The following is a 20,903-nucleotide window of genomic DNA, read 5'->3' on the forward strand; positions in this document are numbered from 1 at the left end:
CTCCCAGCCCGGCAGACAGGTTGTGGGCAGGAGGTTTGCTAAGCCGGGACAGGTCACCCTGGGTCCTGCTGCCTGGCACCACGGCAGCATCACGGGCAGCGGCCCGGCAGCTCTGCGTGCCCAGGGCACCTTCTCCCCGCCAGCCCTCTCCTCCAGCCACCCTTTCCCAGCTGGGGCAAGGTGCTGGGCGCTGCTCTGGCCAGGCTGCAGCCAGCTGGCACAGCCGTGGGGCACACACCAGCTCGAGGAGGGATCAGAGTGGTTCTGCCAGCTGTGCCAGCTGTGCTGCCAGCCCTGGGGGGAAGCTGGCACTCCTGCCAGGGGCATGGGTGCTGTGCCATGCCAGCTGCCTGGGCTGCATCACGTCTAACCACAGGGACATAGAGCCTCTGAGCACAGGGAGGGACAGCCTGTGGGTGCAGGGCAGGGGCTGGCAGTGGGGTGTGCCCTGGCCAGGGAGGGTAGCTGTGTGGGGCAGCAGTGGGAACAGGGTGCAAGGATCGACCCCAAGGCAGGAAAGGTACAGCTGGGTCGTGATGGCCCCAGGCAGTGGTGAGCTGCAGCAGGCAGGGTGCTTAGGACTGCTTGGGCTTTGAATTCAGAGCAAACCCACAGCTGTCTGGAGCCTTGGGACAGGCTGGAAGAGGAGGCAGGGGCAGGGAAGGATGTGCAGGAGCAGCCTGTCCCAGCACTGCTGGTCTTGCCAAAAACTGGGGCTCCAGTGCAGCCCAGCCCCAGGGACACACAGGGAGGGCAGGCAGGAGGGGCTCTGAGTCTGCCCAGCGTGGACAGAGCAGGCTGGCAGCCCTCTGCTCTCCCCCTGCCACATGCAGTCTGTGCAGCTCTCTGCCCTCCCCCTGCCACATGCAGTCTGTGCAGCCCTCTGCCCTCCCCCTGCCACATGCAGTCTGTGCAGCTCTCTGCCCTCCCCCTGCCACATGCAGTCTGTGCAGCTCTCTGCCCTCCCCCTGCCACATGCAGTCTGTGCAGCTCTCTGCCCTCCCCCTGCCACATGCAGTCTGTGCAGCCCTCTGCCCTCCCCCTGCCAAATGCAGTCTGTGCAGCTCTCTGCCCTCCCCCTGCCACATGCAGTCTGTGCAGCCCTCTGCCCTCCCCCTGCCACATGCAGTCTGTGCAGCCCTCTGCCCTCCCCCTGCCACATGCAGTCTGTGCAGCTCTCTGCCCTCCCCCTGCCACATGCAGTCTGTGCAGCTCTCTGCTCTCCCCCTGCCACATGCAGTCTGTGCAGCTCTCTGCCCTCCCCCTGCCACATGCAGTCTGTGCAGCCCTCTGCCCTCCCCCTGCCCCCCTGCCACATGCAGTCTGTGCAGCTCTCTGCCCTCCCCCTGCCACATGCAGTCTGTGCAGCCCTCTGCTCTCCCCCTGCCACATGCAGTCTGTGCAGCAGGCACTTTGGGTGCTCTCACAGCTGCCAGCACTGAGCATCCCAGCACCCAGCTCGGGGCTGCCCCAGGGACACAGCTCGAGGGCCACAACCAGGTCACTCCTGTGGCAGAACAGCTCCAGCAGAGCCCCAGGAGGGGCTTCAGCCTGGAAGCAAGGTGACTTGGCAGCAAGAGCCCTGCCTGGCACCACCAGAGCTGCCTGCTGATGGCAGCCACTTCCACCTGGAAGGGGAAGCTGCTGCCAGTGCTGGCACTGCCCAGGGGAGCTCTCCTGCCTCTGCTGCTGGCAGTCCCTCTGCATGGACACTGGGCCCTGTTGCCACAGGCTGGGTGTGGAGGGTTCTCCCCTCCCACCTCCTGCTCTCAGTGGACTGCAGCTGGACTGCATCAGGTGCAGTAAAGTGCAGGGTGCAGCTCCTTCCCCAGTGAGAGCCTGGGCAGGCAGCAGCAGGCAGCCCCTGCCCTCCCAGCCCGGGCACCCTGGGGTTGGCAGTGCCTGCAGCAGGAGCCCTGCCTGTCCCCTGCTGCCCACAAACCTGGCAGGCACCAAGCTGGCCACGGGGTGGTACCATGGCATCCAGCAAGGCATCCAGCAGCCTCCTGGGTGCCCATGGCAGGTCTCATCCCTGTCCTGTGCTCTAGAGAGACACAGGGCAGTGCTGGGCCTCTGTGCAGGAGATGTGGAGCCCTCTGACCCAGGGCTGTTATGGTGATGGACTGAACCTCCCTGGAGGCTGAGAGCTGGAGCTGCACAGCATGGAGAAGGTGCAGGAGGATGTCACTGAAGTGTACAGAGAGCTGGCAGGAGAGAGCAAAGAGGAGCCAGCCTCTGCTGAGCAGTGAGTGGCCCAGGAAGGGCTGAAAGATGAGAACAAAGCAGGGCAGCAAAGTGTCACAGGCTTCAGACCCCTCCTGGGAGGGTCACCAGCAGCTTCCTAGGCTGTAGTGGGGTCTGCTTCTATGGAGATGCCCTAAACCCACTTGGCCACAGCCCTGAGCAACCTGTTGGAGCTGGCCCTGCTGGGGCAGGGGACTGTGGGCACCTCCAGAGATGACTGGAAGGGAAGCTGTGCTCTGTGTGACTGCTGCAAGGACCCCAGCCCCACCAGCATTCAGTACACAAACTGACTGCTGAGTGACAATAGTATCATAGTATAGTATCACAGTATCAGTCAGGGTTGGAAGGGACCACAAGGATCATCTAGTTCCAACCCCCCTGCCATGGGCAGGGACACCCCACACTAGATCAGGCTGCCCAGAGCCTCATCCAGCCTGGGCTTAAACACCCCCAGGGACAGGGCCCCAACCACCTCCCTGCACAACCCAGTCCAGGGCTTCACCACTCTCATGGGGAAGAACTTCCTCCTCCCCTCCAGCCTCAATCTCCCCACCTCCAGCTTCATTCCATTCCCCTTAGTCCTATCACTGCCTGAGATCCTGAGCAGTCCCTCCCCAGCCTTCCTGGAGCCCCCTGCAGATCCTGGAAGGCCACAATGAGGTCACCTGGGAGCCTTCTCTTCTCCAGACTGAACAGCCCCAACTCCTTCAGTCTGTCCTCACAGCAGAGCAGCTCCAGCCCTCTGCTCATCCTCCTGGCCCTGCTCTGGACACCTTCCAGCACCTCCAGATCCCTCTTGTCATAGGGGCTCCAGAACTGGAGGCAGGACTCCAGGTGGGGTCTCCCCAGAGCTGAGCAGAGGGGGAGAATCACCTCCCTTGCCCTGCTGGCCACACTTCTCCTGCTGCAGCCCAGGCTCTGGTTGGCTTTCTGGGCTGCAAGTGCACACTGAGAGCTCCTGGTGAGCTTCTCCTCCCCCAGCACCCCCAAGGCTCTCTCCTCAGGGCTGCTTTCCAGCCAGTCCCTGCCCAGCCTGCATTTGTGCCTGGGATTGCCTCCAGCCAGCTGCAGGACCCTGCCCTTGGTCTTGTTGAACCTCCTGAGGTTGGCTTGTGCCCACCTCTCCAGCCTGTCCAGCTCCCTCTGGATGGATCCCTTCCCTCCAGCTGTCTGCTGCACCACACAGCTTGGTGTCAGCAGCAACCCTGCTGAGGCTGCACTCAGTGCCACTGTCCATGGCACCCACAGAGATGTTGAACAAGACAGGTCCAATAACCCCAGGGTGGGAGATGTGAGCAGCACCTTGCAGAAGCTATTCCTCTAGAGTGGGCCCAGTGTAACCTGCTGCATGTCCTGGGCACCTCCTGCTTTCTTACCCCCTCTAGCTTGCAAAGCTGGTGGGCACCATCCTCCATAGCAGACAGCTCCAGCCCCAAGCCACCAGCCAGCTAGCTGCAACCCCAGCTTGGCCATGAAGCTCATCCCCATCCATCCTGATCTGCCTGGGTCAGGGAGGACACCAGGTCCAGAGACATCCTTGATATTAATTCAGGCTGGGGGTGATGAGATTGGGAACAGCCCTGCAGAGAAGGACCTGGGGGTGCTGGGGATGAGAAGCTGGACAGGAGCCAGCAATGGGCACTGACAGCACAGGAGGCCAAGGACAGTCTGGGCTGCATCCAAAGCAGTGTGGCCAGAGGTGGAGAGAGGATCCTGCCCCTCTGCTCTGGGGAGACCTCACCTGCAGGGCTGTGTCCAGCCTTGGGGCCCCCAGCATGAGGACAGGGACTTGATGGAGCAGGTGTAGAAGAGGCCACAAAGATGATCAGAGGGCTGGAGCAGCTCTCCTACAAAGAGAGACTGAAAGAGTCAGAGCTGTGCAGCCTGGAGAAGAGAAGGCTCCAGGGAGACCTCAGAGCTGCATTTCAGTATCTGCAGGGGAGCTGCAGGCAGGCTGGGGAGGGGCTGCTCAGAAGGGGCTGTGGGGATAGGAGGAGAGGCAATGGTGTGGAACTGGAGCAGGGCAGAGTTAGGTTGGACATCAGGAGGAAGTTCTGCACAGGGAGGCTGGGGAGAGCCTGGCACAGGCTGCCCAGGGAGGAGGCTGAGACGTTCAAGGTTAAACTTGATGGGGTCCTGAGCAACCTGCTCTACTTGGAGCTGTCCCTGCTGCCTGCAGGGGGCTGGGCAGGATGCCCTCAAAGGGTCCCTTCCACTCTGATGCCCTTTGTGGTTCTGTGACACTGGGCACAGGGGCTGAGCTTCGGCAGGTGATGCAAAACCTGTGCAGCTCTAGGCACAAAGGACTCTCTCTGGTCCAGGCTGCCCAGATCTCTGATGGTGAGAGGAAGGCAGGGAGGCAGCAGCAGGCACACCCCAAATGGAACAGGGCTGGGACTAGGTGGGGTGAGGTTTGCCAACCCAACTTGTCTTGGACAGTGCTTGAGTTAGGTGCAGGACCTGCACCTCAAGCTGTCCTGCACTGAAGGCTCCAGCCAGCTCTCCCCAGCCCTCCCACTGTGCTCCTCACTGGAAATGCAAGCAGAGTCTCCCTGAGAAGTACTGAGGGACAGGAGGCAGCCCTGGCTGTCCAGAAGGCTGAGGTCAAGGAGGAGGCTCCACTCCCAGGTGTGACCAGGCACATCCTTCCAAACCAAGCTCCCTCCCAGCAGCTGATGGGGTGACCTCTCCCCCAGCCCCACCCTGTCCTTCCCACCCTCAGGCATGAGGATACATCACTGTCTCCTCCTCTGCCTCAGCCATTCCCAAGGCTAATCCTGACACCCCTTCTGCTGTCCCCACCTCAGTCCCTGTCAGCTCTGGGGACAGGCCCCCTGTGCATGGCTGGAAACCTCAGGGGTCACTCCTGCTGCAAGGGGGTAGAGGCCAGCCCCAGAGAGAGCAGTGAGCAGCTGCACTTCCCAACGTGTTTAATTCTCACATACAGCTGTGGGGGAAGGCCCTGCAGCGGGGCTGGGGGCTGGCAGCTGCCACCGAGGCCGTGCCAGGCTGGGGGCGAGGGGAGCGCCAGGCTGGGGAGTCCGGCGCCAGCGCACAGCAGCTCAGCCCCACAGGAAGGGAAGGCAGAGGGGCCCAGGGTGCTGCCGAGTGCTGGGAGCCTGCTGCCACATCCAGCTGCACCAGCTCCAGGCTGGTGCCCAGGCCGCCGGCAGGCCAGCGGCAGTCAGTAGCCTTCATCCGCCCAGGTGACCTCATAGTCTGGGTACTTGGCCTTCAGCTTCTCCGTGGTCACAGAGTGGTCTGCTCGCCCGAAGCCCTGGCAGAGGAGAGAGGGTCTCAGCACAGAGCTGGTGTGGTGACCTCCCCAGGGAGAGCTCAGCACACCCTCGGGCAGCTGACTGCTACCGGCGGCTCCAGCAGCAGCCCCGAGACACCGCCCAGACCGTACTTGCGGAGGACTGCCGCGCTCCAGCCCCTCTGTGGCAGCGGCTCAGGCCGCGGGCAGCTCAGCCTGGCACCCCGGCAGGGGGGTGGCGCTACCCTGCAGCTGGAAAACCGGCACCAGTGTCACGCGTGGGGCTTTCGGGGGGTCGCAGGCACCCCCAGGTGGCACCGCTGCCTCCCGCCTCGGCCCTTCTGCGCCCGCAGGGCCGCGGGGCCGGGCGGCTGTGATGAGACAGGGCGAAGCAGCGCCCCCGGCTGGGTCCCCGCCACCGCCGCCTGTGCTTACCACCGAGTACCCGTAGACGTGGATCTTCTTCTCGTCGGGGCGGTGGGAGAGGCGGCCGCCCCCCAGGCACTCACAGTCCAGGCCCTGCTGCGCCAGCTCCTGCGCCGTCCGCTCGTAGATGTCGGCTGCGGAGGGAGGCAGCCGTGCGCTGGGGGCACGGGAGGGGGCACCCGGGGACTGAGCCCCCAGCCTGCACCCCGCGGACGGGGCTACCCCTCGCTCCCCTCGGTAACACCGGGACCCACAGGAGGGCGAGACAGGCCCCCCCCGAGCTGCCTCACCGGGGATTCGGAACCTCCCCCCACAGTCACTCCCGGGCCGCCCCCAGCCCGGCCGGCGGCGCCGGTACCCCCGCGCCCCTCACCGTGGTACTCGGCCCAGCCATGGCCGCGCACGACATCCTTCCCCGGGCCGCCGGCCGCGCGTACGCGCACCAGCACGTACTTGAAGACGCCGTCGCCGTCGATCTCAACGTCCGACACCCGCGACAGAGCCCCGGCCCCGGCCGCCGCCATCCCGCCCCACACCTTCCCTCCGAGCCGCCAACGAGCGCCGGGACCCGCGCCCTGGGCCCGCCCCTTCCGGCGTCGCCACCAACCAGCGCTCGGCCCCGCCCTTTCCGGCGCCGCCGCCAACCAGCGCCTGGGCGCAATTGCGGCCCGCGCTCAGCCCGGGGGCGGTGCCGGCGCTCCTGGGGGTTGCGGTCTGCCAATGGGAAGGGGAGGCCTTGGCTGGGGCGGGGCGGCGGCGCGGCAGCGGGCGGCGCAGGTAGCGCTGCGGGAGCCCGGGCTGGGCGGGCAGGGCGCTGGGGCAGCCCCGCGGAGCAGGGAGCGCCGGCGTGGTGACAGCCTTTGCCCAGCGCCCCCTCGGGCAGCCCCAGAGCTACCGTAAGGCCCTGGGCGTGGAGCAGCCCTTGCCGCTGGCTCCACGGGTCCCCTCACTGCCCCGGTGAAGCCCTCCCTTTCCTGCCCCCCGCCACACTGTGCCAGCCCTATGCAGATCCCTCACCCCCAGCCCACGGAAACAGCGGGGCTACCTGTTGGCACTGTGGCTGCCCCACACCCTGCCCTGTGCTTGGCACCCAGCGCGGGGTGCAGCCCTGCGCACGGATCAACACCCAGGGACGCCCTCCCGCCCCGCCCCTGCATGCAGGAACCATCCCCTGTACCCTGTGAGGTTCTGGGGATGCCCAGGAGCACCTTGCAGCCGCCCTTCCCGGCTCCCCACTGCACCTACAGACCACTCAGTAACATGCTCAGGACACAGACACGATAGGAACAGAGACCTTGTGCAACCCAGCTCCCACCCTGGACTGTACAGCGCCACTGCTGCAGACCCTGCAGAGCAGCCGCAGTGCCCACAGGCTTGGTACAGCCTCAGTGGTGCTACAGTGCCCCATAAAAGCCCAGGTGTTGGGGACATGGCCCAAGAGAGCTGTGCAGGGCTCCAGGCACGGGCAGAGTCCGTGGGCAGGTACAGGGGGATCTGAGTGTGCAGGCTGGGGGTGTGTGTGTGACTGAGGTGTCCCTGCTCTGGCCATGCACTGCTTGGCTTGAGAGGGCTCTGGACACTGGCTGGGACCTGCACCCCCCCGCAAATCTCATCTTGTGCTCACATCACCCCATGACATCCCCCAGCCCGGCCCCTCACTGCTCTAGCTGTGGCTGTGCCCCCTGCCCCCAGCTGATGCTGGCTGCCCACAGCCCACCGCAGCCTCCTCCCCCGGTGCCACATCTGAGAGGGGGTCTCCGTCCCGCCACGCCGACAGGGTAACACCTATCTACACAGAGGAGGTGACCCGGGGGTGCCAGGGAGGTCCCCACACCACGTTCACATGATGTCATCCAGGAGGTTGGGGCTGGCCACCCAGTCGAGGGTGCGGGGCTCGGAGGCTGCCATGATCATGCACATGAACTGCTTGCCCGTCCTCTTGTCGATGGGGTAGATGGTGGTGGGGGTGAAGCGCTTGTTGCTCTCCACGAAGTCACAGAGCTGCTCGTAGACAGCAGGGAACTCGTGCCGCAGGAAGACGCCGCGGGTGCGCAGCTCCCGCTGGATGTTGATGAAGCAGACCTCCCGCGCCTTGCGGCCCTCCTCCCCCTCCTTGTCGATGTCCGCCGTGCCGGGGGGCGGCGTCAGGATCAGCGTCTCCATGTCCCGCTCCTTCTTCAGGATCTTCTTCTCGGGGCTGGTGGAGGCTAAGGCCACCTTGGCGTATTTCCTGACCGTCGGCACCTGCGTCTTGGGCGAGGGCCGGTCCGGCACTTTCTGGGTGACGGCCACGGTTACATTCAGGAGGAAACATTCGTTGGGGTCGTACTGGTTGCCCGTCTCCCGCAGCTCGCGGGCGTAGTCCCCCAGGTTGTCCGAGTAGCTCTCCAGCTCCCGCAGGGACAGGTAGGTGGGGGACATCAGCAGGCTCTCCAGCCCGAACTGCAGGAAGTTTTCGGCGGAGCCGGCGTTGGGGAAGCCCAGGAAGAGGACGCCGCGGCCGCGCGAGAGGTAGCCGACCTTGGCGATGCGCGAGAAGGCCTTGTGCACCTCGGCGTCCTCGCGGCAGAACTGCAGCACGTGCCGGCAGACGCTGCCCACGCGGCCGTAGACGCAGCTGGCCTTGTGCGTGTCCCAGTCCTCGCGGCGGCAGTGCCGCGAGCAGTAGTAGGTGTAGCAGCTGTGGCACGACTTGAAGTAGAGGCAGGCGTTGAACATGGTCTCGGTGCGCCGGCACTTGGCGTTGGAGCACATCATCATGTCGTCCTCCTCCGCGCTCAGCTCGGGCGAGCAGTTCTCCGGAGACTTCTCGAAGGGGCCGACGGAGAGCGGGACGGGCGCGGGGCGCGGGGTGGTGGCCCGAGAGCTGGGCGCCGGCTGCTCCTTGGTGGGCCGGGGTCCCTCGTGCACGCTGAGCGGGACCCTCCGGCCCTCGCCCCGCCGGGGCGGTCCTGGGGTGTTGCTGCTCAGGAGCTGCTTGAGCTGCTCGGCGAGGCTGTCCCTGTCCCCGGCGCGGTGGCCTGGCGCCGGCTTGTAGTCGATGACGAGGTCGGTGATGAGCTCATCCAGCTGCTCCAGGCTGCGCTGGCGTCCCGAGCCGCTCTCCCTGGGCACGGGCTGCGGGGCGCAGGGCACGGTGTAGGGACCGCGCTCCCGCCCCGCGTCCAGCATGTCCCAGCTGGCCGAGCGCCTCTCGCCCCTGCCCAGCCCGTCGGCGCGGATGTCGTTGTCGGTGATGGTGATCTCCGGCGTGACGTACCAGGAGCGGCCCAGGGGAGCGCGGCCGCCGTCGGCGTGCACCCTCTCGAGGATGGAGCTCTCCGAGAGGGACAGGGCAGCGTAGCGCTTGGGGGAGCTCGACAGGTTGATCACCACCGGCTGCCGGCGCTCCTCGGGGGATAAGGCACGGTGCTGCTCCTGGGCCAGCAGGTTCTCGTAGCTGCGCCCGCGCTGCAGGACCTCCTCCCTGCGTGCTGCTGGCGCCAGGATGTTATCCCAGGATTTGGAGTAGTGCTGGCTCTCCCGGGCCAGCCGTGGCGGGGTCACGCCGTAGCTGGTGTGCCAGGAGGAGAACATGGCCTCACGGCCGCTCGGCTGCGGTGCCATGCGTGACATTTGCAGGCTCTGGTAGGGCAGCGTGCTCCGCTCGGGGCAGTACCAGTCGCTGAAGTGCAAGGGCTGCGTGCTGCGGGGCGGGGGGCACGTCCGCGACAGCACCTCCCGCTCCCGGTACTTCCCATAGTCCTCGGCGTAGAAGACCCTGGCAGAGGAGCCGAGGGCCGGGTACGTCCGAGCATCCTCGGCATAGAGGGTTTTGACGGGGGTGCCGCGGGGGTGGTAGAAGCGGGGCTCCTCCCCGTAGAAGGCGCGGGCAGGTGCCTCCTGTACCGGGTAGCTCCGGGGCTCCTCCACGTACAGTGTCCGTGGTGGCATTGTGTGGATGGCAGCTTTGGCTGGGTCCTCGGCGTAATAGTGTTGGGGGACGCTGTGGCGGATGGGGTAGGGGTAGCTGGCATATCCAGAGCTGCGGAGGGGCATGGCAGGGCTGGGGCACCGTGCCGGCTCCTCTGCGTAGTAGAACTTGGCAGGGACGCCAGGGGCTGAGAAGGTCATGCAGCCCCTCTCCGGGTACTCCCTGAATTCCCGTGAGGCGGGCACCGGCACCGTCTGGTACGCCAGTGCCCGGGGGTCTGCCTCGTAGTACTCACCAGGGTAAGGCAGGAGCGTGGGGTCCCCGCTGTAAGAATCGCTGGGGGTGGGCGTGCGGGACATGGAGGCCTGCCTGCTCCCGGGCACGGCCAGGCTGCGGGCAGCCCCGGGCGCACGGAGCACGCGTGGCGGTTCCTGCCGGGCCTGGGCCGCCCGCATGCTGCGCGCCGCATGCACCAGCACCGCCTCGTCCGGCTTGATGTCCACCCGGCACTTGACGTGGGGGCTGGCGCCCACCTTGAGCCCCGGCCCCTCCTCCAAACAGTTGCTGCCCACGCAGAGCGGGGAGATGCGGCTGCCGCTGCTGCGCTGCGGCTGCAGCTTGATGGGGTGCACCTCGTTAGCCAGAGCCCGCAGCGGCGCTTGGCTCTCCCGGCGCGGCGAGCGCTCGGCGCGGGAGGGCTCCCGGGCCACCCGCAGCGCCTCCCTCCCGCGACGGGTCGGCGGCGAGGCCGACACGGCGATGGGCACCGCGGTGAAGGTGGACTTCACCCGCGGCGCGCTCTTGGAGCGGGCACGGCGCTTCGGCTCGCTCCGGGGCGGGGGCGCTTTGCCGGCCTGAGGGTCCAGCTTTGGCGGTGCCCTCCTGCCCGGCAGCCCCGGCGCGGGCTCGGGGGTGCTGGGGCGTGGGCAGGAGCGCTCCATAGCCGGGGGGGTGCCCAGCTGCTCGTCCAGCGACTCAATGAAGTCAAAGCTCCTGCAGTGGCGCTTGTTGAAGGGCTGCGGCTCGCGGGGCATGGGTGAGGACATGGAGGCATCACATCGTGCCACGGGCTGGCAGACGATAGAATCCCCGGGGGCTGCGGTGGCCACCTTTATGTCTTGGTACACCGTAGACACCAGGATGTCAGGTGGGTCCGTTCGTGTCATCTTAAAAGCGACTCTTCTCTGCCAGCTCCCCTTCAGATGGCCTCAGAAGGCAGCCAGCCCTGCAAGAGAAGAGAGGAGCTCCTGAACCCCGGTGGGGACCTCGGGGAGCTGTGGCAGCGCAGGGTACATCCCCGCAGCTCCTGGCTCAGGGGGGCTTGGTCACCTCTTCCAAAATGGGGGTTCAGGGGCGTCCCAGCCTCCGCTGCTGCTGTCTGTCTTTGGATCCTGACTTGGGGAAGAAGTTGGAGAAATTGCTCCAGATCTGGGGTACCAGAGGATAGCAGGGCACCCGTGGGCGCACTGGGCACCACGAGGGAGCTGGGGAGGGGTGCCAGCTCCCTGCAGGGAGAAGAGGCCACTGCTCATCATGCCCCTGCAGCAGAAGTGCAGGACATGGGGACCCTCTTGCAGCACCAGCTGGAAGGGCAGCTCTGAACAGCGCTGGGGGGAGCTCATCTCCAAGGCGTTCCATAGCGGGCAGGGAACTTGTGCCCAGCCCCCGCTGCGAGCGTCCAAGGGTCTGCGGGGGCTCCTGGGACCGTGTGCCCAAGTGCCAACTCATGCTGTGCCCAGCACCAGCACTGTAAGCATGGAGGATAGGAGCCAGAGCTTCCACCATGGTGTCTGGGAAACCCACCACAGCTCTGGAGCTCCTGGGGGGAGGAGCTGTACCTCCTCTCCGTGGTGGCTGCACCACCATGGCCAACAAACACCCCTGCAGGGTGCCAAAAGTCTCAGCTGCGTGCGGCTGCATCACCCCCTGGGGCTCCTCTGGACTGGCACAGGGGGCACCGGGGGCTGGCAGAGGGGTGTGTGGCAGGTGCCCCAACCCCACATGCCACCAGCAGCTCCTCCATTGCTTCCCACAGCTCCGAGCAGGACAGGCCAGGGTCCCCCTGCAGTAACCCCACACCAGAGGGGCTGTGCTGGCTCAGTGCCCACTAGTGTCCTGTGCCCATGACGCACCTGCTGGGCTGCAGAGCAAGTGGGGTGGTGGCTGCAGCTTTCGCGGGACATGGGGCCTGGCACCCACTGTGCACCAGCACCGTGCACAGCATCTGCTGCATGGGAGGCCATGGTGGGCAGTGTGACACAGCTGTGTGGCAAGGGAGCACACCAGCACCAGCCCCCCAGGATGCCCAGGGGAGCAGATGAGGTGGTTTGCCCTCAGGATCTGCTGGGCTGTGGCACTGATCTTCACCAACAGCCCTCTGAGAGCCAGCTGCAGGCTGCCACCAGTGGGCACCCAGCTGGCTTTGCCCACGGTGCAGACACCTGGGCAGCTTTAAAGCTCATCATGTTCTAAGGGTATTTGGTTCTTCTGGCCACCTGGCCAGGGGACCCAGCCATGCAGGTGGGCACTGCTGCTCCACCAAACACTGGAGGTGCATGGCAAGGGTCAGCAAAAGCCATTTGGCTTTAAAGAGCAGCAGAGGACCACAGGGCAGCTGCTTCTGGGAGGAAAGGACTCTATTTGGCAAGAAACAGAATGGATCAGGCAGAGATGAGGAGGGGGACTTGGGGACCCCCTCTTGCTACCTAGATAAAGCCCAAAGCTGGGGGTGCAGATGCCAGGGCTGAGGCGAAGCCAGTGGGGTTGGGCTGTCTGTCCCTGGGGTGGGCAGAGGAGAGCTTGATGCCAGGGGGAGACTGGGGATCCCGGTGCCTCTGGGGCTGGTGGAGCCGGGTTGCCCCCATGGCAGTGGCTCAGCATCAGTCCCCTGTGTTACCATGGGAGCTGCACTGGAGTCAGGATGGCAGCACCCCGAGTGCCACCAGCGGCACCCCGAGTGCCCCCAGCAGCGCTGGGAAGCCAATCCCCATGGCGCCGCGGGGCTGCTGGGCAGGGACCCGCAGCTCAGGGTCCTACCTGGTTCGGTGGCAGCAGGGAGGGGGTGGGAGGGCCGAGCCTGCTGAGGGCCCCGCGGCGGCTCCATCCCAGCGCTGCAAATAAAAGAGCCACGTGAGGGGCCCGGGAACCCCCCGGCCACGGCAGAGGGGCAGCTGCCAGGGCCATGGGTGTCTTGGGGGGACACCGAGCACGCCCAAGAGACCCCAGTGGCCACAGCCCTGCTGAGTCAAACTGAAGTGTGGCCCAGCGAGGCTGCCGTGCAAGTCCCTGTGCTCTGGGGCCATGGGCATGGGGATGGCACCCCACGGGCACCGCATGACACGGACCCTGCACCCCACGGGCAGTGCATCCCACTGCTGCATCCCCCCACCCACCCCAAGAGTGCAGCGGCAGCGGGGGGACCCGGGGACAGCGCGGTGCTGGCATCCCCAGCACCACCCGGGGTTGCCATGGTTTCTCCAAATTATTCCTCCTCTGCGAGGACAGCGTGGGGGGTGCGTGGGGAGGCTGCGGGGGGCGCGGGAGCCAGGGTTTTGCAGCACGGCAGGGAGAGCAGAGCACCCACAAAGCGACGGGCACCCTCTGCCCGTTACGGGAGCAGGGCCGGGTAGCCCCCTGGCACTGCCAGTGCCCAGCACCACCGTGCTCCCACACTGCTCCGGTCCCCCGGCACCGAGTCCTTTCTGCGGGGAGAGGATCTCTCATCCCCTCTGCTCTGCCACCCCCTGGATGCTGGGCACCGGGTGCCTGCCCCGCTTCACCCCCGCCCTGCCCGCTGTGGGCGGGCTGCTGTCTCCCTGCCCAAGGTATCTGTGCTGTGTCACCCCGGGCGTGCTGACGCCGGCTGGCAGCGCTTCCAGGGCTGCCGATGCTCACTGAGCTTCCTGCCTGGAAGCCATCCCCTGGCCATATGACTCCTGGGCACACAACCAGCACCGTGCCCATATGCCCACCGCAGGGAGAGCCCAGGTGGTTGTTGCAGAGCCCCCTCCACCCCCGCCCCCCCGCTGTTGGGCAGGACACACAGATACCCCTGCCCAGTTTGCCCCTGACACAGCAGTTCCCTTCCAGCACGCCAAGGGTGTTGCTGAGGGGCACCCAGCAGGTTGCCACCCCCTGTGCCAGCCCACAGGAGCACCCCTCAACTCAGCCTGGCAGCACTGCAGAGCCCGGTGCTACCCACACGATTCTGCCCAGCTCAGCATCAGCCCTGCTCTCACCACTGCTCGTGGGGCCCTGCCTGCAGCCAGGGCTGCCCATCTCCCAGCCTGGCACCCCACACTGCCTGGCATGCTGCTGTGCCATGTGTGAACTGTCCCTGGCAGCTCAGCATGAGGGTACTGGGGCCGGCAGTGAGGTCAGAGCTGCTGGAGGGGCTGTGAAGGTTGTGCAGAACTGGGTCACTGCCAGCGTGTGGCACATGTGGGCTGTGCAGTGGTGCTGTGCAGTGCCCTGCCACTGCATTCTGCCCTGCCCAGGCACTGCAGCACCCTGACTGTGCGCTGCCCGCCCTGCTGCCTGTCCCAGGACCATGGCAAGGGCATTGCCAGCCTATTCTGCACCGAGCACTGCCAGGGTACTGCCCACACACTGCCCACGCTGCACCGAGTGCTGCCAACACACTGCATTACACACACTGCACCGAGCGCTGCCAGGGCACTGCCAGCCTGCTGCTGCCCCATGCACACAGCAAGGATGCTGTGTGCCCACACTGCACTAAGTCCACTGCCCTGAGCACACTGCCTGGGCACTGCTGTATGCCCTGTCCGCATGCTGCCTGGGCACGCTGCAGCGGGCACACTGCCAACACACTGCCTACACATGCAGTGCACGGAGCATGCTGCTGCCAGCCCCAGCACACTGCCAGTGCATGCCACGCTGCCCTGAGCTCACAGCCTCTGTGTGGTCCCTCGGGCACCGCGAACAGGCTGGCAGCACCTGCGCTGCCCCGAGCGCCCTGGCAGTGCCCACGTCTGCCAGGGCAGCAGCACCTGTGTGCTGCAAGTGCTGAGCTGGCGCAGGCGGTGCTGGAGGCGCAGCGCTGTCTGTGCAGTGCCTGCACGTGCTGTGCCACGGGCGCTGCCAGCCCACAGCCCCACTGCACACCGGCCTGGGCACTCTGCCTGCTGGGAGGGCACTGATGGTAGACACTGCCTGGGCACTGCCTACACAGGGAGATGGCACATGGCATTGCCTGCTGCTAGTGAATCCACCTCCCCCCGGCCCCTGCCCTGGGTATGTGGCAAAGAGACTTCCCCTCAGGCCCCCCCCCGGCACACACAGTGCCCTGTGTCCCTGTGACACTGCCCCTCCAACACCCCCTGTGTCCCCCCAGCCCTGCCCCTCCCAGCCCGTGTGCCCCTGGCACCCTCCCCCACTGCCCCCAGCCCCTGTGCTCAGCCCTCCAGGCTTCCTGCACACATGGCACAGCCCCGCTGGGTGCCTCAGCACCTCCTGCTCTGCCCTCACCCCTGAGGGGGCAGCATCCCCCTCTCAGGCGGGTACCCCCCGTGCTGGCAGCCAAGCGAGGGGTGGGCAGCCCCCCAGGGGCAGGATGCCTCTTCCCCAGCCGACTCCCCGTGCCCCCCAGCATCCCCCACTCTGGAAGGGAATCCGCAAAGGGACGAGGCCCGGGGCGGGTGGCTTGGGGAGGCTGCGGGGCGGCCCCGGGCGCTGCCGCGGCCGAGCCCCATGGATCCTTCTCGCTGCGCAGCGGCACCAGGCGGCACCGGGCCCGCCGGTGAGCTCGACCTCCGGCATCGCCAGGAACCGGGGGCGAGATGGCCCGGATCGGGCACTGCGGCGGGATGGGAAAGAGGAGGACGGGGATGCGGTGGGGAAAGGGATGGGATGGGAGTGAGTCTGAAGACGGGGATGGGGATGAGGATGGGGATAGGGAACGCGGGGGGATGGGGCTCAGTGGGTTGGGATGACTCGGGTCCGGGGAACGGGATGGGGGTGGCCCTAGGAGGCCTGGAGGGATGGGATGGGGAGGGCACGGGGGGGATAGGATGGGGCTGGGAATGTGGGGTGGGGTGAGGGGAAATTGGGGAGGTATGGGGGGATGGGATGGTTTAGGAGGGCCCGGGAGGGTCTCGCGGTGGGATGGGGATGTGGAATACGGGGGGAGATGAGATGGGGGAGATGCGGGGGGTCGCGGGTGGATGACCCGGTCAGAGCCCCCGGGAATCTGACAGGCCCCAGCCCCCTTGCCCGGTGTCCCTATTACCTGCTCCGCGCCCGGGGCGGCCCCCACGCCGCATCCCTGCCGCCGCGCTAGGCTCGGGCTGCTACCGCCCCCGTGGTCATGGCCCGGCTCAGCCCAGTTCCACTCGATCCGGCCCGGCTCGGCTCGGCTCGGCTCGGCTCGGCTCGGCTCGGCTCGGCCCGACGCTCCGCCGCGGCCGCCCGGCTCTGCCGCCGCTTGTTTTCCCATAAATACGGCAGGCGGAGTTACCGGCCGGGGCCGCACCGGGAGCCACCCACCGGCGCCGCCCCCGGCCCCGGTCCCCGTCACCGGTCCCTGAGCCCCGGTTCGGCTCCTCTCGGCCCCGGTCCGGCTCCTCTCGGCCCCGGTCCCCATCCCCACCCCAGGCAGCATCCCCCGCCCGCTGCAGAAAGCCTCGGACAGGGTCTGGGAGACCCCTGCGCCCCGTACCCCTCTCCGGAGCCATCCTTCGGGGAGGTTCCCCTGTAACCGCAGGACCCCCGGCACCCGGCACCGGCATCTCCCGGACCGTGCCGGCGGCTCAGCGCCGGGACTTGCACCATGTGCCTACCGTACCTGCTGTGCCCTTACGGGTGCCTGTCCTCATGCCAGCGGCCCCCCGGTGCCAGTAGCCCCCCCGGTGCCACAAGCCAGCCAGGCCCCATGCCTTGGCCTGACCTTGGCACATCATCGCGGCCCTGCCAGCCGTGGCCACCCGAGCAGCGCAATCCCCTGTAAGCTGCCTGCGGAGCGCTCTGCTTTTCCCAGCGGCCCTGGGGCCGTCTCTGCCTGAGGCAGTCGGAGCCCCGCGGGGGGATGTGCAGCGATGCGCCGGGCAGTGTGCCCGAGATGGGCAAGGGCAGCGGCTTGGCACACAATGGCCTCAGCGCCCAAGCTCTGCCTCAGTTTCCCCAACTCCCACCTCGCTGAGCCAGCTGCCCACAGCCCCAGAGGCGCCAGGGGACAGTTGAAGGTCTCAGCACCTCTGGGTGCCCAGCAAAGGAGCCTTGGCGCTGGGGATCTTCCAGGAGCTCAGGTGGCTCCAAGCCAGGATCTGAGGTCTGTGTCTGCTGCATGTCCCTGTCCAGCAGCTGACTACCAGGGTTTGCCTGGTCTGAAACCCTCCGTAGCCAAGGCTCTGCCCTTGGCTGGGAGCATCCTTCCCTGGTCTCCCGTGCCCAAGCTGGCCAGAGGAGTGCTGAGGTGAGCCCAAGGGCTGCAGGACACTGGCGTGGCTGTGACTGCTGCAGGAACGCAGCCCCAGCTGATGGACTGTGCCCCAAAATGCTTTCTGTGCTCCCAGCAACGCCCCCTGGGCCCCGCAGCATCCCCTGCCTGGCACCGGGCTGTGCCCCAGGAACTCATTGTACAGAGGAGGAGGTACCACAGTGCCGGGACAACAGGGGCAGCAGGGAGTGCAGGGGCATCAGGGAGTGCAGGGGCAGCAGGGAGTGCAGGGGGTGCAGGGGGTGCAGGGAGTGCAGGGGCAGCAGGGAGTGCAGGGAGTGCAGGGGCAGCAGGGAGTGCAGGGGTTGCAGGGGCAGAAGGGAGTGCAGGGGGTTCAGGGGCAGCAGGGGCAGCAGGGAGTGCAGGGGTTGCAGGGGCAGAAAGGAGTGCAGGGGGTGCAGGGGCAGCAGGGAGTGCAGGGGGTGCAGGGGCAGCAGGGGGTGCAGGGGCAGCAGGGAGTGCAGGGAGTGCAGGGGCAGCAGGGAGTGCAGGGGGTGCAGGGGCAGCAGGGAGTGCAGGGGGTGCAGGGGCAGCAGGGGGTGCAGGGGCAGCAGGGGCAGCAGGGGGTGCAGGGGCAGCAGGGAGTGCAGGGGGTGCAGGGGCAGCAGGGGCAGCAGGGAGTGCAGGGGGTGCAGGGGCAGCAGGGAGTGCAGGGGCAGCAGGGGCAGCAGGGAGTGCAGGGGGTTCAGGGGCATCAGGGAGTGCAGGGGCAGCAGGGGGTGCAGGGGCAGCAGGGGCAGCAGGGAGTGCAGGGGGTGCAGGGGCATCAGGGAGTGCAGGGGCAGCAGGGGGTGCAGGGGCAGCAGGGGCAGCAGGGAGTGCAGGGGGTGCAGGGGCAGCAGGGAGTGCAGGGGCATCAGGGAGTGCAGGGGCAGCAGGGGGTGCAGGGGCAGCAGGGAGTGCAGGGGGTGGAGGGAGTTCAGGGGCAGCAGGGAGTGCAGGGGCATCAGGGAGTTCAGGGGCAGCAGGGAGTGCAGGGGGTGCAGGGGCAGCAGGGGGTGCAGGGGCAGCAGGGAATGCAGGGGGTGCAGAGGGTGCAGGGGCAGCAGGGGGTGCAGGGGCAGCAGGGGGTGCAGGGGCAGCAGGGGCAGCAGGGGGTGCAGGGGCAGCAGGGGGTGCAGGGAGATCTCGTCCCTGCCGCACGGAGCGGCAGCCTCCGGGGCCACTCTCAGCCGGGCTCCCTGCCTCCCCCCCCAGCCCTTCCCTGCGGGACCCGGCGCTCGGCTGCCGGTTCGGCCGCTCCGGCTGCCCTCAGCTTCCTGCCCCCGCGGCCCCCTCCGTGCCGCTCCATCTGCTCCCTGCCTGTGCCAGCCCCGCGCTGGGCTGAGCGCTGGCACAGCTCATGACGTGGCTGCTGATGCATGTGGGGGCACTGCCCAGACCAGCCCAGGAGGTGCCAGGGCTCAGTGTCCCCCATGGGCCTGGTCACCCAAAATGATGTAGGAGCCCCAGTCCTATGGGAATGCCAGACTCCTGGCATGGAGAATGTGCTGCCAGCTAGGCACAGAGTTGCCTACCCTGAGGGCATCCCATGGTGCCACCCTCTGTCCCTCCAGCTATGGCCCTGGGTGACACCTGTCCAGTACTCTGCCACGGGCCCTGGTTGCCTGAGGGCAGGGAATGAGTGAACCATGTCCCCTGAGCCCCGTGGAGAGGGGTGGTGGGCACCATCTGCTCTCCCTGTGCAGCTGCTGTTTTAGGGCACACCTCCATGTCACTGGAGATGGCAGTGCCGTGGCATGTCTGGAGGTCACTGGGGCTCTGGACATCCTATTCCTCCTCCTCAAGCCAGTGACAGCCTTGGGAAGAGAAGGGAAGACCCCACAGGAGGAGGATGGAGCTGAAGATTGTGGCCATGCTGGCTGGCCAGGGCTTGCTGGGAGCTGGTCAGAGAAGCTCTGGCAGCAGCTGGCACCTTTCCCCAAGCACTGGGGCATGCTGCTGCTTTGGGCTGTGACACCCTGGGGCACCCAGTCTGGTGCACCTTGGGAGCGAGGTATCCCTTAGCTCAGCCCCACAGGTGCTGAGAAGCCCCAGAGTGGCCCTTGGGCAGGGGTGAGGGGCTGTCCCTTGACGTGCCCACTGCCCACAGGGGTGGCAGCCCCTCAGATGGAGAGGACCCCCTTGGCACGGCCCCTGGCAGCAGCACCACACGAACTGCAGGGCTTGGTGGGGAGGGCCAGGCTGTCTCCTCCCCTGGTGCAGGGCACAGCAGCGCTGGGTCCTCGCCATGGCTGTGCAGGTCTGGGCTTGCCCCTGGCTGGGCTGCTGGGGGCCCTGCTGCTGCTGGTGGGGGACACAGGCAGCCAGAGGGACAGCACGAGCTGGGCTCATTCCCTGCCATGAAGCAGAGCCCAGAGCCTGACCCCGGCCGGGAGCAGCTTCTGCCCCCCCGTGCAGCCCCAGCTGCCAGGCTGCCGTTGCCATCGGAGCCAGGCACAGCCATGCTGGGGCAGTGCCAGGGCACGGCAGGGGGGCAGCCCCCCCAGGGTTTCTGCCTGCTCAGTTCTGAGGTCTCCCCCAAGCACATCCTGCAGGAAGCAGAGCCAGGATGTGCACTGCAGCCCCGTGACTCAGTTTCCCCTCCAGCTCCTGCCATGGTCTCTGCTGCTGGTGGCCGGCAAGAGGCCTCCCCGTGCCCTGCTGGAGCTGCCCACACTTGTTCCCTGGCTGCTGGCACACACTGAGCAGTGGCATGGCCTGGCTTGGCTCAGCACAGGCTGGGCAGCACAGGCTGAGCAGCACAGGCTGGGGCTGAGGGCTTGCTATGGCACCTCCCTGTCACCATGTTCTGGGACCTGCTCAGCCAGGTGTGCCAGGCTGGCAGATGCCAAGCAGCCAGCAGGTCCCGAAAATGCCCAGCCTGGGGAGACAGGGACCAAGCTGCCTTCCCCCAGGGTGTCCTGGCAAGCCCATGGGACAGGGCGGGCCTGATCCTGCCCCATGGGTGCTCAAGGGCTCGAGAGGCCTTGGTGTTGCTGGGGAAGGGCTGGGAGGCCCTCAGTAAAGGAGGGGATGGGAGGCGAGCAGCCCCTGCGCGGCTGCAGCTCAGAGCAGGGCTGCGATGGGAAGCGAGAGCTCGGCACGGGCAGGGCAGCGGCGGCGGCGGCGGAGAGCTCCGCAGGGGCCGGGGCGGGGGCCGGGGCTGCACGGGCGAGGAGAAGGCTTCTGCGTCTCGCTTGGCCTCCCGGGGCAGCGGCAGCACTGCCCGGCCCTGCTGCGCGGCTGCAGCTCCCGTGTGCGGCACGGGGACATGATGCAGGATGAGTGCCGTGCCGTGCCGTGCCGTGCCGTGCCGTGCCGTGTTGTGCTGTGCTGTGCCGTGCCGTGCCGTGCCGTGCCGTGCTGTGCCGTGCCGTGCTGGGCTGTTCCATGCCATGCTGTGCCATGCCGTTCCATGCCATGCTGTGCCATGCCACCCGTGCCCCGCACTGCTGCAGGACGGGGAGGCAGCAGGGGCTGGCCAGGCTGGGCGGGCAGGGGCTGGCTGCCAGCCCTGGGTTCAGCCCGGGGCTGTCACCCCCATGGTGCCGCAACAGCACTCGGCAGGGTGAGGGCTCCAGCAGCGGGGAATGCTGTGGGACACTCGGAGTGGAGATGGGGGGATGGGC

General features: G+C 67.1%; 2 protein-coding genes across 4 annotated transcripts; both read right to left on the bottom strand.

Moving 5' to 3' along the window:
• Positions 1-5,157: 5,157 nt before the first annotated feature.
• PHPT1 (phosphohistidine phosphatase 1) lies at positions 5,158-6,530 on the bottom strand. 2 transcript variants are annotated; one of them, XM_068164118.1, is made up of 4 exons: positions 6,300-6,530; positions 5,936-6,060; positions 5,654-5,752; positions 5,432-5,521 (listed from the first exon to the last, which is right to left on the bottom strand). In XM_068164118.1, the coding sequence occupies exons 1-3, from the start codon at positions 6,448-6,450 to the stop codon at positions 5,696-5,698; spliced, it is 333 nt and encodes a 110-aa protein (XP_068020219.1). In that variant the 5' UTR covers positions 6,451-6,530; the 3' UTR covers positions 5,432-5,521; positions 5,654-5,695. The 2 variants fall into 2 exon arrangements, with proteins under 2 accessions (XP_068020218.1, XP_068020219.1); XM_068164117.1 differs by lacking the exon at positions 5,654-5,752 and having other exon boundaries at positions 5,158-5,521; positions 6,300-6,523.
• A 245-nt stretch (positions 6,531-6,775) lies between these two features.
• On the bottom strand, positions 6,776-16,262 carry AJM1 (apical junction component 1 homolog). Of its 2 annotated transcripts, XM_068164112.1 has the most exons (3): positions 16,087-16,262; positions 12,876-12,949; positions 6,776-11,064 (listed from the first exon to the last, which is right to left on the bottom strand). In XM_068164112.1, exon 3 carries the CDS (start codon positions 11,003-11,005, stop codon positions 7,766-7,768), a length of 3,240 nt encoding a protein of 1,079 aa, XP_068020213.1. In that variant the 5' UTR covers positions 11,006-11,064; positions 12,876-12,949; positions 16,087-16,262; the 3' UTR covers positions 6,776-7,765. The 2 variants fall into 2 exon arrangements, with proteins under 2 accessions (XP_068020213.1, XP_068020214.1); XM_068164113.1 differs by lacking the exon at positions 12,876-12,949.
• Between the last annotated feature and the right edge of the window lie 4,641 nt (positions 16,263-20,903).

This window comes from Melanerpes formicivorus, unplaced genomic scaffold (assembly GCF_026170545.1).
Source record: "Melanerpes formicivorus ecotype bairdi unplaced genomic scaffold, bMelFor1.0.p_v2 SCAF_77, whole genome shotgun sequence".
Lineage (NCBI taxonomy): Eukaryota > Metazoa > Chordata > Aves > Piciformes > Picidae > Melanerpes > Melanerpes formicivorus.

Excerpts from the sequence above, each read along its gene's own strand:
- PHPT1 (XM_068164117.1), bottom strand. The coding sequence starts at position 6,450 with ATGGCGGCGGCCGGGGCCGGGGCTCTGTCGCGGGTGTCGGACGTTGAG. Across the intron at positions 6,061-6,299 it reads TGGCTGGGCCGAGTACCACG|CCGACATCTACGAGCGGACG; the intron begins GTGAGGGGCGCG and ends CTCCCTCCGCAG. Across the intron at positions 5,522-5,935 it reads ACGTCTACGGGTACTCGGTG|GGCTTCGGGCGAGCAGACCA; the intron begins GTAAGCACAGGC and ends CTCCTCTGCCAG.
- AJM1 (XM_068164113.1), bottom strand. The coding sequence starts at position 11,005 with ATGACACGAACGGACCCACCTGACATCCTGGTGTCTACGGTGTACCAA.